The sequence below is a fragment of the Heterodontus francisci genome, chromosome 5 (genome assembly GCF_036365525.1).
Source record: "Heterodontus francisci isolate sHetFra1 chromosome 5, sHetFra1.hap1, whole genome shotgun sequence".
NCBI lineage: Eukaryota > Metazoa > Chordata > Chondrichthyes > Heterodontiformes > Heterodontidae > Heterodontus > Heterodontus francisci.
In genome coordinates, this window is record NC_090375.1 from 10,371,099 (window position 1) to 10,391,409 (window position 20,311).

Here is a 20,311-nt window from a genome sequence, read left to right on the forward strand (position 1 = left end):
AGCAATTTATACTAAACTGATTGATTTATATTGATACAATTTGTATTGATACGATTAATATTGTATAAGTCTTTGATTTTCTTCGACTGGCAGCTAAAAAAATCCATAGTCAATCGGAGAAATCATGGATCGGTAAGTAGTTTGGTGTTAGAATTGAAGTACATTTGCTGGTGAGAGCAGAAGGCGCTGTATCAGTTTGGTGAATTGGCGGAAGTGTTCAAACGGAAGCTGTCAGACGGTAGGGTTGTGACCTATGACGTATTGTGAATACGCTCTATTAACTGAGGGTGAAGGGGCGGGGCCTCCTCGCACATGTGCAGTAGCTGCGGAAGAGGCTCTGCTGTGCTGGCCCAGCTGAGCAGTTGTAACAGAAGTTGTTGCAAAACTACTTCAGTGAAGGCAGCAACAAATTCATGAATGAATGAATGGATGGCTGAGTCTGAGGAAGAAAACCTTCAGAAACAAGTGAGTAATTCACACCGCGACAGACACTGGGGAACAGGGATCTTAAAAGGTAAGACTTGCATTTCTGTAGCGCCTTTCGCAACCTCAGGACATCTCCAAGCGCGTTACAGCTAGTGAAGTACTTTTTGAAGTGCAGTCGCTGTTGTAATGCAGGAAATGTGCGCACAGCAAGCTCCCAGAAACAGCAATGCAAAAATACAAATTAAGAACAAGAGTAGAAGTAGGCCCTTCGGCCCTTCGAACCTGCCCCGCTATTTGCTGAGATCATGGCTGATCTGATTATGGCCTCAGCTGTACTTTCTTGTCTACCTGCTATAACTTTTGACTCCCCGATCAATCCAGAATCTATCTAACTCAGCCTTAACAATATTCAATGACCCTGCCTGCACTGCTTTCTGGGGAAGAGAATTCCACAGACTGACAACCCTCTGAAAGAAAACAATTCTCATTTCCATCTTAACTGGGAGACCCCTAATTTTTAAACTGTGTGCCCTGGTTCTAGTCTATCCTACAGAGGGAAACATCCTCTCAGCATCCACCCTGTCAAGTTTTTAAAAATTCTTTCATGGGATGTGGGTGTCCCTGGCAAGACCAGCATTTGTTGCCCTTTAAACTGAGTGGATTGCTAGGCCATTTCAGAGGGCAGTTAAGAGTCAACCACATTGTTGTGGGTCTGGAGTCACATGTAGGCCAGACCAGGTAAGGACAGCAGATTTCCTTCCCTAAAGGCCATTAGTGAACCAGATGGGTTTTTACAACAATTGACAATGGCTTCATGGTCATCATTAGCCAAGCTTTTAATTCCAGATTTATTAATTGAATTCAAATGTCACCATCTGGCATGGTGGGATTCAAACCCATGTCCCCAGAGCATTAGCCTAGGTTTTTGGATTACTAGTCCAGTGACTAGTCCATTACCACTATGCCACTGCCTCCCCCTGAGTTCCTTCAGGATGTTATATGTTTCAATAAGATCACTTCTCATTCTTCTAAACTCCAATGGATACAGGCCCAACCTGTTCAAACTTTCATCATACGATAGCGCCTTTATCCCAGGAAGTAGTCGAGTGAACCTTTTCTGAACTGCTTCTAATGCAGTGATAACCTTGTCATCTGATAACAACCAGATAATCTGTTGTTAGTGATGTTGGGGAGTAAATCTTGACCAGGACACTGGGGATATCACCGCTGCTCTTTTTCAAGATAGTGGCCATGGGATCTTCCACCTGAGAGGACAGACATGGCATTATCAAAGACACCCAAAGACAGCACCTTCAACAGTGCAGCACTCCTATAATGTACTGGAGTGTCAGCTGAGATTTTTGTGCTCACGTCTCTGAGTGCGACTTGACCACACAACCTTCTAACTCAGAGGCAAGAGTGCTACCCACTGAACCACATTATGTGGTGAGGAAGACATTCCCATGAATTACAATTTAAAAAAAAAATTCATTCATGGATGTGAGCATTGCTGACAAGGCCAGCATTTGTTGCCCATCCCTTATTGGTCTTGAGAAGGTGGTGGTGAGCTGCCTTCTTGAACCGCTGAAGTCCTTGCGGTGTAGGTACACTGTTAGGGAAGGAGTTCCAGGATTTTGACCTCAACAGTGGAGGAATCGCAATATAGTTCCAAGTCAGGATGGTGTGTGATTTGCAGGGGAACTTGCAGGTGGTGGTGGTCCCATGTATCTGCTGCCCTTGTCCTTCTAGATGGTAGAGGTTGCGGGTTTGGAAGGTGCTGTTGAAGGAGCCTTTGTGAGTTGCTGCAGTGCATCTTGTAGATGGTACTAATGCTGCCAATGTGTGCTGGTGGTGGAGGGAGTGAATGTTGAAGGTGGTGAATGAGGTGCCAATCAAGCGGGCTGCTTTGTCCTGGATAATGTTGAGCTTCTTGAATGTTGTTGGAACTGCACCCATCCAAGCAAGTGGAGAGTGTTCCATCACACTCCTGACTTGTGCCTTGTAGATGGTGGACAGGTTTTGGGGAGTCAGGAGGTGAGTTACTTGCCACAGAATTCCCAATGTTTGATCTGTTCTTTGTAGCCATAGTAATTTTATGGCTGGTCCAGTTCAGTTTCTGGTCAATGGTAAACCCCAGGATGTTGATGGTGGGAAGGTGGAAGGAAGAGAGGAAATTGGTGAAATTACAGTCACCAGGGAAGCGGTACTGATGGACTTCATCCTAGGGTCTTAAAAGAGGTAGATGTGTTGGTGTTAATGCTTCAAAATTTGCTAGATCCTGGAAAGGTTCCATCAGACTGGAGAGTAGCAAATATAACCCCTCTATTCAAGAAGTGGGGGAGGCAGAAAACAGGTAACTATAGGCCAGTTAGCTTGACGTCTGTTGTGGGGAAGGTGTTAGAATCGATCATTAAGGAGGCTATAGCAGGGCACTTAGAAAAGCTCAAGGTAATCGGGAATAGTCAGCATGGTATTGTGAAAGGAAAAATATGTTTAACCAATTTATTGGAGTTTTTTGAAGGATTAACATGCTCTGTGGATAAAAGGGAGCCCGTTGACGGACTGTACTTGGATTTCCAGAAGGCATTTGATAAGGTGCGACATAAAAGGTTATTGCACAAAGTAGGTGCTCATGGTGTAGGGAGTAACATCTGCCATGGTGGGATTTGAACCCATGTCCCCAGAGCATTAGCCTGGGCTCTGGATTACTAGTCCAGTGACATTACCACTACGCCACTGCCTCCCCACAAGTGTGCTGGGACCTCAACATTTTACAATTTATATCAATGATTTAGATGAGGGGAGCGATGGCATGGCAGCTAAATTTGCAGATGACACAAAGATAGGTTGGAAAGTATGTTGTGAAGAGGACATAAGGAGGTTGCAGACTGATATAGATAGGTTGAGTGAGTGGGCAAAAATCTGATAGATGGTCTATAATGTGGGAAAATGTGAAGTTGTTCACTTTGGCAGGAAGAATAAAAAAGCAGAGTATTACTTAAACGGAGAACGACTGCAGAATTTCGAGGTGCAGAGGGATCTAGATGTTCAAGTGCATGAGTCACAAAAAGTTAATATGCAGGTACAGCAAGTAATAAAGAAAGCTAATGGAATGCTATCTTTATTATGGAGAAGAATAGAAAATAAAAGTAAGGATGTTATGCTTCACTTATACAGGGCATTGGTGAGACCACATCTCAAATACTGTGTGCAGTTTTGGTTTCCTTATTTAAGGAAGGATGTAACTGTGTTGGAGGATTGAGGTTCAGAGGAGATTTACTAGACTGATAACTGGAATGAGTGGGTTGTCTTGTGAGGAAAGGTTGGACAGACTGGGCTTATTTTCACTGGAGTTTAGAAGAGTGAGGGGAGACTTGAGTGAAGTTTATAAGATCCTGAACGGTCTTGACAAGGTGGATGTGGAAAGGATGTTTCCTCTTGTGGGTGAGTCCAGAAGTAGGGGGCACTGATTTAAAATTAGGGGACGCCCTTTTAGGACAGAGCTGAGGAGAATTTTTTTCTCTGAGGGTTGTACGACTTTGGAACTCTTTGCCTCAGAAGGTGGTGGAGGCGGGGTCATTGAATATTTTTAAGGTGTGGATAGATAAATTCTAAAATAAAAGCAAATAAAGGGTTCCGAAGAAGGGTCACTGACCCAAAACATTAACTCTGCTTCTCTTTCCACAGATGCTGCCAGACCTGCTGAGTGGTTCCAGCATTTCTTGTAGATAGATTCTAGTTAGGCAAGGGAATCGAAGGTTATCTGGGGGTAGATGGGAGTGTGGAATTCGAGACACAAACAGATCAGCCATGATCTTATTGAATGATGGAGTAGGCTCGAGGGGATGAATGGCTACTTCTGCTCCTAATTCATATGTTTATAGGTATGTTCTTATGATTCAGCAATGGTAACACCATTGAACATCAAGGGAAAATGGTTGGATTCCCTTTTGTTTGAGATGGTCATTGCCTGGCACTTAGGTGGCAAGTAACATTCATGCCACACATCAGCCCAAGCCTGAATGTTGTCCAGGTTTTCTGCATGTGGGCAAAGATTGCTTGAGTAACTGAGGAGTCGCAAATGGTGCTGAACATTGTGCAATCATCAGTGAACGTCTCCAATTCTGACTTTATAATGAAGGGAAGGACATTAATGAAGCAGCTGAAGATGGTTGGGCCTAGGACACTACCCTGAGGAACTCCTGCAGCAATATTCTGGGGCTGAGATCATTGACTTCCAACAACGACAGCCATCTTCCTTTGTGCTAAGTATGACTCCAACCAGAGGAAAGTTATCTCCTGATTTCCATTGACTCCAGTTTTGTGAGGGCCCCTTGATGCCATACTCAGTTAAATGCTGCCTTGATGTCAAGGGCAGTCACTCTCACCTTACCGCTTGAGTTCAGCTCTTTTGTCCATGTTTGAACCAAGGCTATAATGAGGTCAGGAGCTGAGTGGCCCTGGCAGAACCCAAACTGATCGTCACTGAGCAGGTTATTGCTGAGCAAGTGCTGCTTGATAGCACTGTCGATGACCCCTTCCATCATTTTACTGAGGATCGAGAGTAGACTGATAGGATGGTAATTGTCTGGGTTGGATTTGTCCTGCTTTTTGTGTACAGGACATACAGGGGCAATTTTATTTATTGCCAGGTAGATGCCAGTTGTAGCTGTACTGGTACAGCTTGGTTAGGGACATGACAATTTCTAGAGCACAGTACTATTGCTGGGATGTTGTCACGGCCCGTAGCCTTTGCAGTTTCCAGTGCCTTCAGACGTTTCTTGATACCACGGGGAGTGAATTGGATTGGCTGAAGAATGGCATCTGTGATACTGGGACCTCCGGAGGAGGCCAAGATGGATCATCCACTCGGCATTTCTGGCTGAAGATTGTTGCAAATGCTTCAGCCTTGTCTTTTGCACCGATGTGCTGGGCTCCCCCATCGTTGAGGATGGGGATATTTGTGGAGTCTCCTTCTCCTGTCAGCTGTTTAATTGTCCACACCATTCACGACTGGATGTGGCAGGACTGCAGAGCTTAGATCTGATCTGTGGTTTGTGGGATTGCTTAGCTCTGCCTTTCGCATGCTGCTTACGTTGTTTGGTATGCAGATAGTCTTGTGTTATAGCTTCACCAGACTGACACCTCATTTTGAGGTATTCCTGGTACTGCTCCTGGTATGCTCTCCTGCACGCCTCATTGAACCAGGGTTGGTCCCCCGGCTTGATGATAATGGTAAAGTGAGAGATATGCTGGGCCATAAGGTTACAGGTTGTGGTTGAATACAATTCTGCTGCTGCTGATGGCCCAGAGTGCCTCATGGATGCCCAGTTTTCATCTGCTACATCTGTTCTGTATCTATCCCATTTAATATGGTATCCTTAGTGTGAAGATGGAACTTTATGTCCACAAGGACTTTGGCGGTAGATTAGTGAGGGTGAGGTCAAGTAGGTTTTTCCCCCTTGTTGGTTCCCTTACCACCTGCCGTAGATCCAGTCTGGCAGATACGTCCTTTAGGACTCGGCCAGTTTGGTCAGTAGTGGTGCTACCGAGCCACTGTTGGTGATGGATATTTAAGTGCCCCACCCAGAGTACATTCTGATTCCTTGCCACGCTCAGTGCTTTTCCAAGTGGTGTTCAACATGAAGGAGTACTGATTCATCAGCTGAGGGAGGGTGGTACGTAGTAATTAGGAGGTTTCCTTGCCCATGTTTGACCTGATGCTGGGAGACTTTGTGGGGTCTGGAGTCAATGTTAAGGAATCCCGGGGCCACTCCCTCCTGACTGTATATCACTGTGCCGCCACCTCTGATGGCGGTGTCTGGAGCATTGTCTGTAAGGTATGATTCAGTGAGAATGACTGTCAGGATGTCCTCGACTAGTCTGTGGGACAGCTCTCCCAAACTTTGCACAAATCCCCAGATGTTAATGAGGAGTACTTTGAGGGTCAACTGGGTAGTGTGTGCCCTTTTCACGTCCAATGCCTGGGTCAATGGTGAGTCGTCCATCCTTTTTTATTTAGAATTTTCTGCAGTGGTTTGTAACAGCTGAGTGGTTTGCTGGGCTATTTCAGAGGGCAGTTTAAGAGTTGACCACATTGCCAAAGCAATAAGTCAACCAAATCACTACAAGTTGCTGAGTATTTGCTTCGCTCCACTGTTATCTTCATGGAAACAGCAGCTCACACTCAAACTCCCTGTGAGTTTCATGACGTTCTTGGATTTTCGCATTAATTGCCCATTAAACTCATCACAGAAATTTAAGTCTAGTAATAAACAGTGTAAGTACCCATTTAATGGTGTGATAATTGTGAATGACTGTTAATCAACCTCTCTGGCCCAGAAAATTAATAAGAAGCTCATTCCTTCAGCTAGTGACTTGTTGGAGATTTTAAGAATATCAAATTTAAATTTAATGGCTTTTCTTACTTTTCCATTCTGTCTCTTCTCTCTCTCCCAATTTTTCCTTCTCTTTATTTCTCTTTCTGTGCCTGATTTGCTTCTAATTCATCTGATTTCCTCTCTGTTGTTCCTCTGTTTCTTTCTCAATCCTTAAATCTCATTGGTTAAAGGGATAGACTGTTAGCCTCCTTGTGGAACAATGAGACCATAAAGGGATATAGATGGGTTAAGTGAGTGAGCAAAGATCTGACAAATGGAATATAATGTGGGAAAATGTGCAATTGTCCATTTTGGCAGGAAGAACAAAAAATAAGTATCTAAATGGTGAGAGGATGCAGAGGGATCTGGGTGTCCAAGAGCATGAATTGCAAAAGGTTAGTATGCAGGTACAGCACGTAATTAGGAAAGCTAATAGAATGTTATCATTTATTGTGAGGGGAATTGAATACAAAAGTAGGGAGGTTATGCTTCAGTTATACAGGGCACTGGTGAGACCACATCTGGAGTTACTGTGTACAGTATTGGTCTCCTTATTTAAGGAAGGAAGTAAATGCGTTGGAAGCAGTTCAGAGAAGGTTTACTGGACTAATACCTGGAATTGGCGGGCTGTCTTACGAGGAAAGATTGGACAGGCTAGGTTTGTATCCGCTGGAATTTAGAAGAGTAAGAGGCGACTTGATTGAAACATATAAGATCCTGAAGGGTCTTGACAGGGTGGATGTGGAAAAGATGTTTCCCCTTCTGGGATCCCATTAAAACAAAAACACAAAGAATCCATTGTGGCTCTGCCCCGGAGCCCAGTGGGTTAATTTGTCCACTTATATCTGTTCTCAGCTGTGTCACTTTACGTAACCTTTTTTTTCTGATCGAAAAGAACTACTCCATTTAAAACTTTTTTCAATCCTTTTGGTATCCTTAGGGTTTGAAAACAACAAAATCATTAGTAACGTATCAACTTCAAAGGAAAGCATCTCCATCAGGAAAGACAGCATTTTAGATCAAACTGCAATTGTTTTCAATTTTTTAGCATCTTTTGTAAGAGGTTTCTAATGCCAGGATTTTTTTACAACAAAGATGCTTCCAAATTCCAATTCACTGCAATAAATATTTAAAAATCAAAACTGCCAATGTTATATGAACGAGTCTTGTGTCCGGAACTGAAGACTCCTCCAAAACATGACATAATAAACTTGAAAGTTCATTGTGGCCACAAATGAAATTTCCAGTTTTTCAACTTAACAGGTCAATTAACCTTAATAGTATACTTAACTCAGACTTATTAACTTATAATACTTAGAATTAGAATTAGAATATTACAGCGCAGTACAGGCCCTTCGGCCCTCGATGTTGCGCCGATCATCTGACCTACACTATTCCATTTACATCCATATGTCTATCCAATGACCACTTAAATGCCCTTAAAGTTGCGAGTCTACTACTGTTGCAGGCAGGGCGTTCCACGCCCCTACTACTCTCTGCGTAAAGAAACTACCTCTGACATCTGTCCTATATCTTTCACCCCTCAACTTAAAGCTATGTCCCCTCGTGTTTGCCATCCTCATCCGAGGAAAAAGACTCTCACTATCCACCCTATCTAACCCTCTGATTATCTTATATGTCTCTATTAAGTCACCTCTCCTCCTCCTTCTCTCTAACGAAAACAACCCCAAGTCCCTCAGCCTTTCCTCGTAAGACCTTCCTTCCATACCAGGCAACATCCTAGTAAATCTCCTCTGCACCCTTTCCAAAGCTTCGACATCCTTCCTATAATGCGGTGACCAGAACTGCACGCAATACTCCAGGTGCGGCCTCACCAGAGTTTTGTACAGCTGCATCATGACCCCGTGGCTCTGAAACTCGATCCCCCTACTAATAAAGGCTAACACACCATATGCCTTCTTAACAGCCCTATTAACCTGGGTAGCAACTTTCAGGGATTTATGTACCTGGATACCAAGATCTCTCTGCTCATCTACACTACCAAGAATCTTCCCATTAGCCCAGTACTCTGCATTGCTGTTACTCCTTCCAAAGTGAATCACCTCACACTTCTCCGCATTAAACTCCATTTGCCATCTCTCAGCCCAGCTCTGCAGCCTATCTATGTCCCTCTGTACCCTACAACACCCTTCGACACTATCCACAACTCCACCGACCTTCGTGTCATCCGCAAATTTACTAACCCACCCTTCTACACCCTCATCCAGGTCGTTTATAAAAATGACAAACAGCAGTGGCCCCAAAACAGAACCTTGCGGTACACCACTAGTAACTAAACTCCAGGATGAACGTTTGCCATCAACCACCACCCTCTGTCTTCTTTCAGCTAGCCAATTTCTGATCCAAAGCTCTAAATCACCTTCAACCCCATACTTCCGTATTTTCTGCAATAGCCTACCGTGGGGAACCTTATCAAACGCCTTACTGAAATCCATATACACCACATCCACGGCTTTACCCTCATCCACCTGTTTGGTCACCTTCTCGAAAAACTCAATAAGGTTTGTGAGGCACGACCTACCTTTCACAAAACCGTGCTGACTATCGCAAATGAACTTATTCTTTTCAAGATGATTATAAATCCTGTCTCTTATAACCTTTTCCAACATTTTACCCACAACCGAAGTAAGGCTCACAGGTTATAATTACCAGGGCTGTCTCTACTCCCCTTCTTGAACAAGGGGACAACATTTGCTATCCTCCAGTCCTCCGGCACTACTCCTGTCGACAATGACGACTTAAAGATCAACAACAACGGCTCTGCAATCTCCTCCCTGGCTTCCCAGAGAATCCTAGGATAAATCCCATCTGGCCCAGGGGACTTATCTATTTTCACTCTTTCCAAAATTGCTAACACCTCCTCCTTGTGAATCTCAATCCCCTCTAGCCTAGTAGGCTGTATCTCAGTAATCTCCTCGGCAACATTTTCTTTCTCTACTGTAAATACTGACGAAAAATATTCATTTAACGCTTCCCCTATCTCCTCTGATTCCGCACACAACTTCCCACTACTATCCTTGATTGGCCCTGTTCTAACTCTTATCATTCGTTTATTCCTGATATACCTATAGAAAGCCTTAGGGTTTTCTTTGATCCTATCCGCCAATGACTTCTCGTGTCCTCTCCTTGCTCTTCTTAGCCCTCCCTTTAGATCCTTCCTGGCTAGCTTGTAACTCTCGAGCGCCCTAACTGAGCCTTCACGTCTCATCCTAACATAAGCCGCCCTCTTCCTCTTGACAAGCGCTTCAACTTCTTGAGTAAACCACGGCTCCCTCGCTCGACAACTTCCTCCCTGCCTGACAGGTACATACTTATCAAGGACACGCATAGCTGCTCCTTGAATAAGCTCCACATTTCGTTTGTGCCCATCCCCTGCAGTTTCCTTCCCCATCCTACACATCCTAAATCTTGCCTAATCACGTCATAATTTCCTTTCCCCCAGCTATAATTCTTGCCCTGCGGTATATACCTGTCCCTGCCCATCGCTAAGGTAAACCTAACCGAATTGTGATCACTATCGCCAAAGTGCTCACCTACATCTAAATCGAACACCTGGCCGGGTTCATTACCCAGTACCAAATCCAATGTGGCATCGCCCCTGGTTGGCCTGTCCACATACTGTGTCAGAAAACCCTCCTGCACACACTGGACAAAAACAGACCCATCTAAAGTACTTGAACTATAGTATTTCCAGTCAATATTTGGAAAGTTAAAGTCCCCCATAACCACTACCCTGTTACTCTCGCTCCTGTCGAGAATCATCTTCGCTATCCTTTCCTCTACATCTCTGGAACTATTCGGAGGTCTATAGAAAACTCCCAACAGGGTGACCTCTCCTCTCCTGTTTCTAACCTCGGCCCATACTACCTCAGTAGACGAGTCCTCAAACGTCCTTTCTGCCGCTGTAATACTTTCCTTGATTAACAATGCCACACCCTCCCTCTTTTACCATCTTCTCTGTTCTTTCTGAAACATCTAAATCCCGGAACCTGCAACATCCATTCCTGCCCCTGCTCTACCCATGTCTCCGAAATGGCCACAACATCAGGATCCCAGGTACCAACCCATGCTGCAAGCTCACCCACCTTATTCCGGATGCTCCTGGCGTTGAAGTAGACACACTTTAAACCAAGTTCTTGCTTGCCAGTGCCCTCTTGCGTCCCTGTAACCTTATCCCCTACCTCACTACTCTCAACAGCCTGTACACTGGAACTACAATTTAGGTTCCCATTCCCCTGCTGATTTAGTTTAAACCCCCCCGAAGAGCACTAACAAATCTCCCCCCCAGGATATTGGTACCCCTCTGGTTCAGGTGAAGACCATCCTGTTTGTAGAGGTCCCACCTACCCCAGAAAGAGCCCCAATTATCCAGGAAACCAAAACCCTCCCTCCTACACCATCCCTGCAGCCACGTGTTCAACTCCTCTCTCTCCCTATTCCTCTCTTCGCTAGCACGTGGCACAGGCAACAAACCAGAGATAACAACTCTCGTTGTTCTCGCTCTAAGCTTCCACCCTAGCTCCCTGAATTTCTGCCTTAAATCCCCATCTCTCTTCCTACCTATGTCGTTGGTGCCTATGTGGACCACGACTTGGGGGTGCTCCCCCTCCCCCTTAAGGATCCCAAAAACACGATCGGAGACATCACGTACCCTGGCACCTGGGAGGCAACACACCAACCGTGAGTCTCTCTCGTTCCCACAGAACCTCCTATCTGTTCCCCTAACTATGGAGTCCCCAATGACTAATGCTCTGCTCCTCTTCCCTTTTCCCTTCTGAGCAACAGGGACAGACTCTGTGCCAGAGACCTGCACCCCATTGCTTACCCCTGGTAAGTCGTCCCCCCCAACAGTATCCAAAACGGTATACCTGTTGTTGAGGGAAACGGCCACAGGGGATTCCTGCACTGCCTGCTGGTTCCCTTTCCTTCCCCTGACGGTAACCCATCTACCTCCTTCTTTTACCTGAGGTGTGACTGCCTCCCTATAACTCCTGTCAATAATCCCCTCCGCCTCCCGAATGATCCGAAGTTCATCCAGCTCCAGTTCCCTAACGCGGTCTGCGAGGAGCTGGAGTTGGGTGCACTTCCCGCAGATGCAGTCAGCAGGGACACTCTTGGCGACCCCTACCTCCCACATTCTGCAGGAGGAACATACAACTGCCTTTACCTCCATTCCCACTATTCTAGATTCCCAATAAATCTACTGAAAAACCAAACGAAAAAAAAAAAAGTCAAAACTTGTTCGCTCAGCTGAAAGTCCGCTCCGCACCCCGTTCTATCAAGGCTGCTCCTCGCAAAAGACAAAGATTTTAAAACTGCCCAAATAAATAGTTTTCCCCTACCCAGCAGTCCCCGGTCCTCCGAAACAAAAAAGGGATTAACTTGTAACTTACTGAAATTGACCGCTCAGCTGAAAGTCCGCTCCGCACCCCGTTCTATCAAGGCTGCTCCTCGCAAAAGACAAAGATTTTAAAACTGCCCAAATAAATAGTTTTCCCCTGCCCAGCAGTCCCCGGTCCTCCGAAACAAAAAAGGGATTAACTTGTAACTTACTGAAATTGACCGCTCAGCTGAAAGTCCGCTCCGCACCCCGTTCTATCAAGGCTGCTCCTCGCAAAAGACTATTAACTACTTCTTCTTCTTTGGCCTCCTTATCTCGAGAGACAATGGATACGCGCCTGGAGGTGGTCAGTGGTGTGTGGAGCAGCGCCTGGAGTGGCTATAAAGGCCAATTCTAGAGTGACAGGCTCTTTCACAAGTGCTGCAGAAAAATTTGTTTGTCGGGGCTGTTACACAGTTGGTTCTCCCCTTGCGCTTCTGTCTTTTTTCCTGCCAACTGCTAAGTCTCTTCGACTCGCCACACTTTAGCCCCGCCTTTATGGCTGTCCGCCAGCTCTGGCGAACACTGGCAACTGACTCCCACGACTTGTGATCAATGTCACAGGACTTCATGTCGCGTTTTCAGACGTCTTTGAAGCGGAGACATGGACGGCCGGTGGGTCTGATACCAGTGACGAGCTCGCTGTACAATGTGTCTTTGGGGATCCTGCCATCTTCCATGCGGCTCACATTGCCAAGCCATCTCAAGTGCCGCTGACTCAGTAGTGTGTATAAGCTGGGGATGTTGGCCACCTCGAGGACTTCTGTGTTGGAGATACGGTCCTGCCACCTGATGCCAAGTATTCTCCGAAGGCAGCGAAGATGGAATGAATTGAGACATCGCTCTTGGCTGGCATACGTTGTCCAGGCCTCGCTGCCATAGAGCAAGGTACTGAGGACACAGGCCTGATACACTCGGACCTTTGTGTTCCGTGTCAGTGCGCCATTTTCCCACACTCTCTTGGCCAGTCTGGACATAGCAGTGGAAGCCTTACCCATGCGCTTGTTGATTTCTGCATCTAGAGACAGGTTACTGGTGATAGTTGAGCCTAGGTAGGTGAACTCTTGAACCACTTCCAGAGCGTGGTCGCCAATATTGATGGATGGAGCATTTCTGACATCCTGCCCCATGATGTTCGTTTTTTTGAGGCTGATGGTTAGGCCAAATTCATTGCAGGCAGCCGCAAACCTGTCGATGAGACTCTGCAGGCACTCTTCAGTGTGAGATGTTAAAGCAGCATCGTCAGCAAAGAGGAGTTCTCTGATGAGGACTTTCCGTACTTTGGACTTCGCTCTTAGACGGGCAAGGTTGAACAACCTGCCCCCTGATCTTGTGTGGAGGAAAATTCCTTCTTCAGAGGATTTGAACGCATGTGAAAGCAGCAGGGAGAAGAAAATCCCAAAAAGTGTGGGTGCGAGAACACAGCCCTGTTTCACGCCACTCAGGATAGGAACGGGCTCTGATGAGGAGCCACCATGTTGAATTGTGCCTTTCATATTGTCATGGAATGAGGTGATGATACTTAGTAGCTTTGGTGGACATCCGATCTTTTCTAGTAGTCTGAAGAGACCACGTCTGCTGACAAGGTCAAAGGCTTTGGTGAGATCAATGAAAGCAATGTAGAGGGGCATCTGTTGTTCACGGCATTTCTCCTGTATCTGGCGAAGGGAGAACAGCATGTCAACGGTCGATCTCTCTGCACGAAAGCCACACTGTGCCTCAGGGTAGACGCGCTCGGCCAGCTTCTGGAGCCTGTTCAGAGCGACTCGAGCAAAGACTTTCCCCACTATGCTGAGCAGGGAGATTCCACGGTAGTTGTTGCAGTCACCGCGGTCACCTTTGTTTTTATAGAGGGTGATGATATTGGCATCGCGCATGTCCTGGGGTACTGCTCCCTCGTCCCAGCCCAGGCATAGCAGTTCATGTAGATGGATAGATTTCTACATATTAAAAACATCAAGCGTTACAGGGATAGTGTAGGAAGCTGGTGTTGAACTAGATCGGTCATGATCTCATTGAATGGCGGAGTGGGCTCGAAGGGCTGAATGGCCTACTCCTGCTCCTATGTCTTATGTTCTGTTCACTGAGCTCCCCAATGCTCCTTGCCGCGCCAATACCAGCTCACACTGCAGACAAAATAATTTCAAATCTGAAATGTGCACAAGCATGTATAACTCCAGCAAAATCAGGGGCAATATTTCCTGCTCTGAATATTCCAGATTTGTATTCATAAGAAGAATGGTTAGAAATTTTAGCCTACGCTGTTCAGTGAATCCAGATGTACATTGCAGCAGAAAAAATTTGTGTTGAAGTCACATTGCAGTTGTTTATGATGCAATTCTTTTCCCACTTCAGATTGATGAGATCGAAGCACTGTCATCAATCTACCAAGATGAATGGTGTGTTATTGATGAGGCTTCAAGAATATTTTGTATTCGGATTGTGGATGAATTAGAAAACCCCAAATGGACTGTCTGCTTACAGGTACAATACTCATTCAGAATACTGCCTCCCCCTTCTCTGCCCCATAAAACAAAGGCAAAACTCTGAGGTGAACCAGATATCCCATTACTACCAAGAACAACAACTTACATTTATATAGCATCCTTAACATAATAAAGTACATCTCAAGGTGCTTCACAGGAGCGATTGCAAAGCAGAATTTGACACAGAGCTACATAAGATATTAGGGGCAGGTGACCAAAAGCTTGGTCAAAGAGGTAGGTTTTCAGGAGCATCTTAAAGGAGGAGAGGGAGGCAGTTCCAGAGCTTATGGCCCAGGCACATGAAGGTATGGCCACAAATGGTGGAGCAATTAAAATGAGGGATATACAAATTATGAGAGGCACAGATAGGGTAGATAGCCAGAGTCTCTTTCCCATGGTAGGGGTGACTAAAACTAGAGGGCATAGATTTAAGGTGAGAGAGGGGAAGTTTAAAGGGGATCAAAGGGGTACATTTTTCACAGAATAGTGGGTATCTGGAATGAGCTGCCTGAGGAGGTGGTGGAGGCAGGAACAGTAGCAACATTTAAGAGGCATCTGGACAGGTACTTGAATGAGCAAGGCATAGAGGGATATGGAATTGATGCAGGCAGGTGGGATTAGTATAGATAGGCATTATGGTCGGCATGGACATGGTGGGCCGAAGGGCCTGTTTCTATGCTGTATGACTCTATGACAAGAGGCTATAATTGGAGTGGTGCAGATATCTTGGAGTTGCTGGAGGAGATTAGAGAGATAGGGAGGGGCAAAGTCATGGAGGGATTTGGAAACTAAAGACGATTACTTCCATATGATGTGCTCTGTAACACAGTATACCCTCAAACATATCATCACCGTTTACATTCTTTGCTGTCTAGGTGATGCTTCCTCCTGAATACCCGACTGCTGCTCCACCTATCTATCAGTTAAAGTAAGCATTGAACTTTCCTTTGTGCATTTATAATCCCATTTTAACCCAAGTTATTGTATCTTTGCAACCTCGACTGAGGACAGTGACTCGTGCTGTTTGCGGGATTTAAGACATGTGATGTTTTCAAACGCGCACACGGTTCCAGCCTAGAAACAACAGCAAATGCTGGAATTGCACAGCACCTGAAAAGAGACAAGACCCTTTTCTAGAATTTGCAAATGGAAGATAATTGAGACTCTTTTAATAGGACTGAACACAACGAAAGGCCAGAATGGGAGAGAATAACTGGTTAGAACAGTTAGCAGAATTAATGAAGAAAAAATATTTACATTTCTGTAGCACCTTTCCTGTTTTCAGGGTGTCCCAATGTGCTTTACAGCCAATGAAGTCCTTTTTGAAGTGTACTCACTGTTATAATGCAGAATTCGCAGCCGCCAATTTGTGCAAAAATTGTGATCCCACAAAGAACGGTATGTTAATGACCAAATAATCTATTTTAATGATGTTGATTGAGAGATAAATATTGGCCAGGACACTGGGGAGAACTTCCCTGTTTTTCTTCTAAATAATGGCACGGGATCTTTTACATCCAGCTGGGAGGGCAGACTGGGCCACTGTTTAATGTCTCATACAAAGGACGGCACCTCCGACAGTGCAGCACTCCCTCGGTACTGACCCTCCGACAGTGCAGCGTTCCCTCGGTCCTGCCCCTCCGACAATGCAGCGCTCCCTCGGTACTGGCCTCCTCCGACAATGCAGCCCTCCCTCGGTACTGGCCCTCCTCCGACAGTGCAGCCCTCCCTCGGTACTGGCCCTCCTCCGACAGTGCAGCCCTCCCTCGGTACTGGCCCTCCTCCGACAGTGCAGCCCTCCCTCGGTACTGGCCCTCCTCCGACAGTGCAGCCCTCCCTCGGTACTGGCCCTCCTCCGACAGTGCAGCCCTCCCTCGGTACTGGCCCTCCTCCGACAGTGCAGCCCTCCCTCGGTACTGGCCCTCCTCCGACAGTGCAGCCCTCCCTCGGTACTGGCCCTCCGACAGTGCGACGCTCCCTCGGTACTGGCCCTCCTCCGACAGTGCAGCACTCCCTCGGTCCTGGCTCTCCGACAGTGCAGCACTCCCTCGGTCCTGGCTCTCCGACAGTGCGACGCTCCCTCGGTACTGAAAGAAGTTAGCTCAGGTCTGAAGTTACCAACGTTAATATTCAGATCAGCGGGATGCTGAGTGCCCAGGTGATAGGTGAGGGATTCTGGGCACATAGTGATCAACACATCTGAATGGGTGAAATTGGCAGCAATGCGCCATGAAAACGTTGGGGGTGTGGGGGGGACGGCAGTTTTGTGGGGAGGGCAGTTTTGTGGGCGGGGCTGCTTCTGGTGAATGGACTTTTCAACCAGTGTAAAAACTCATTGATACTCAGGCGTGAAGTGATTATGGGCGCAACTCACTTGTGTTAAAATATACACCATCCTTGAGCACTGTTTGATACAATTCTGCCCAGATTCCACTGGTACCTGGACGGAAATCACGTGGAAACTCCCCGCCTTGAAGCCTGTCTATTTAAAGTTGCCTCTGCTCAGGTTGCCAAATCCGTTTGGACGTTAGGAGGAGGAATATGTCCAGCCATTGGTCACTCATCATGTCCATCCTCGCAGTGTCCTGCCTTCCCACTGGTAAATGGAAAGCAAACAGACTTTTCATTACCTGATTGCATCATTCTTGACTGACTTGCTTTTTCCAACTCCAATTTTTTAAAAGATAAATAATGAGCTAAAGTCTTCAAAGAAGTGTGTGAGGTTAACCTTTAATTCCTGGAGAATACGGGACAATCCTGGAAGGTTGCTTTCCAGTAACGTTTGAAATACAGTGCCCCAACGTCAGACCGTCTTTATTTTAATGGATTAACGTAGAAATTAGAGCACAGAAACACGCCATTTGCTTTTCTAATTGCTTGCTCCACTTGCAAAGAGAGGATCCACCATTTTGAGAGCTTTGTTACATTGAATTTAAGAAAAAATTCTCATATTTTTGGCGCATTAAAATTTTGATTGATTTTTGTTTGGTTTTAGTGCTGCTTGGCTGGGAGGTCAGGAACGAATAGCTTTATCGAACAGCTTGGAGGAAATCTATCTGTAAGTTAATCTGATTATTTCAAGGCAAATATAAATGCAAATGAATGCTCTCATGCCTACAACTACAGGAACAAAGGAAGACTTGCATTTATGTCGAACCTTTCACAACCTCAGGATGTCCCAAAGCACTTTACAGTCAACAAAGTACTTTTTGAAGTGTAATCACTATTATAGGAAACATGGCAGTCAATCTGCGCACAGCAAGCTCTCACTAACGGCAATGACCAGATAATCTTTTTATTTCTTGATGTTGATTTGTTAAATTCCAGAAAGCTTGTTACAGAAGGATAATGCTGGAGCCTATATTTACTCAGTTTCGCATTTGTTGTGCAGAGTAAAAGGATTACAAACACGTAGCTCCTCACTCAAAACCTCTCCCAGTCCCAGTGAGTGTCTGCTTATAAGTGCTCAACTAAAACCCCTATGAACACCCTTCACCTGCATATAATCAAACCATTGATGCACAATTAACAGATTGAGGGATAAATATCGGCCAGGAAATGGGGGAGAAGTTCCCCTGCTTTTCTTTGAAATAGTTTCATGCGATCTTTTATGTCTACCTGAGAGGGTAGATGGGGCCTCGGTTTAAAGTGTGAAGCATAAGTACCATCATAGACTGGGAGTGTCAGCCTAGATTCTGTGCACTGATCTCTTGTGTGGGACTTGTACCCAGAGGTGAGAATAATACCCACTGAGCCATGGCTGCCACCTCTTGGAGCATTTGTACTAAAGGCCTGCTACCCGACCCGAACCCGATGGGACCTGACGACATGTGTCGGGGTCGGGTTGGGGACACACTGTAAGTATTGCATTTTGCTCTGCTGGTAAGTGTCAAAAGTTGAAAAACCTACCTGAGCTGGGAGTCCGGAATGTCAAGGAGGGAAACTCTTGAGTCTGCGTGGTGAGTGTCTCTATGACATCACCACGCTCATGCTGCAGCTTCCTGCACATTCGGAATGGGAAGGTAGGTGAAGTGAACATTCCAGTGGTCGGGTCAGGTCGGGCGTGGGGAAAAAATGGAGGGACTCGGGCCAGGTCGGGCTCGGGTCCGATGTGGTTCTGTCGGGTTTGGGTCGGGTTTTTTTTATAGTGATCTGAACAGGCCTTTAATTTGTACCCTTTTCTTTTATAAATTGAAACTTTTCAGCCAGTGGTACTGATGCCTAGTTTTATATTCTGATTCCCTAATGTCCTCAGGGAAGGAAATCGGCCTATATGTGACTCCAGACTCAGACCCTTAACTGCCCTCTGAAATGGCCTAGCAAGCCACTCAGTTGTCAAGGGCAATTAGGGATGGGCAATACATGCTGGCCTTGCAAGTGACACTCACATCCCATGAATGAATAATAAAGAAAAGAGCTGTTAGGATTTGGAATGCGCTGTCTGATAGGGTGACGGATATAAATTCAATAGTAGCTTTCAAAAGGGAATTGGAGCAAAAAATTGCAGGGGATTTGGGAGAGAGCAGAGGGAGTGGGACAAACTGGATTGCTGCATGAAAGTGCTGGTGCAGACTCAATGGGCCGAATGGCCGCCTCTGGTGCTGCACTGTTGTATGATTCTACTCTAGACTGCAGGTTTGATATTGTGCGATTGATGTCATGCCTGGGATGACTGTTTTGATTTGGTCAATCTGTTTCAGGCAGAATTCGGGAGATTGCATTCTGTTCCTTTGGGTGGTAACGATTCGAGATTTTCTCTTGGTGAAATCACAATCAGCTGATGCAGGTAATTCCGACATTCTATTCCATGTCGTTACTGATGTGTCGTGACTGTACTTGCACGTGTGCTTTAGAACGTCCAAGTCAACCATCTTTAGTTTTTATTAATCACCAGGCAGTAATCAAAGTGGTTTTAATCATCTTCCTCCTTCCCCGACCTACATGAGTTATTACTATACAATGAGAGGAGGCCGTGATAATATAAAGAAGTTGGGAGTCATAAGAAACCTCCTGGAACTCGGAGCAGTTGACCTGTTCCCATCACTGAGCTGCTAGAAAATTAGTCCTGACATGATATATATGTTCCGGTGTGTGAAAATATCCTTTAAGATATGTCTGATATTTTGATGAGTAATATATTTATATATGTCCCAAAAACATGCTAAGTCAAAGGATGACTTTTTAATCCACCGGCTGGAAACCTAAATATTAAACTGGTGGAGATAAACCACTTAAACCTTGCAAACTTCGAACTCTGTCTGCTGATCATGAGAACTGAAGCATATTCACTGCTGCAGACTGCAGCATTCAGTGCTTTAATTGATCTTTGTTTGATTGTGTTAGTCTTTTTTCATTCATGGTAAGTGGGCATCACTGGCCAGGCCAGCATTTATTGCCCATCCCTAATTGCCCTTGAGAAGGTGGTGGTGAGCTGCCTTCTTGAACTGCTGCAGTCCATGTGGGGTAGGTACACCCACAGTGCTGTTAGGAAGAGAGTTCCAGGATTTTGACCCAGGGACAGTGAAGGAACAGCGATCTAGTTCCAAGTCAGGATTGTGTGTGGCTTGGAGGGGAACTTGCAGGTGGTGGTGTTCCCATGTATTTGCTGCCCTTGTCCT

General features: G+C 45.7%; 1 protein-coding gene across 3 annotated transcripts in view; it reads left to right on the forward strand.

Annotated features, from left to right (window-relative positions):
- The first annotated feature begins 303 nt into the window (after positions 1-303).
- impact (impact RWD domain protein) overlaps positions 304-20,311 on the forward strand; it is a 109,573-nt gene continuing 89,565 nt past the window's right edge. The window contains exons 1-6 of one of the 3 annotated variants that reach the window (XM_068030770.1): positions 304-514; positions 7,125-7,201; positions 14,563-14,691; positions 15,569-15,621; positions 17,689-17,751; positions 19,394-19,479. In XM_068030770.1, the coding sequence (XP_067886871.1) occupies positions 418-514; positions 7,125-7,201; positions 14,563-14,691; positions 15,569-15,621; positions 17,689-17,751; positions 19,394-19,479 (505 nt within the window). In that variant the 5' untranslated portion in view covers positions 304-417. The remainder of the gene's footprint in view (positions 515-7,124; positions 7,202-14,562; positions 14,692-15,568; positions 15,622-17,688; positions 17,752-19,393; positions 19,480-20,311) is intronic. The other 2 variants (XM_068030772.1, XM_068030771.1) reach the window with 2 other exon arrangements.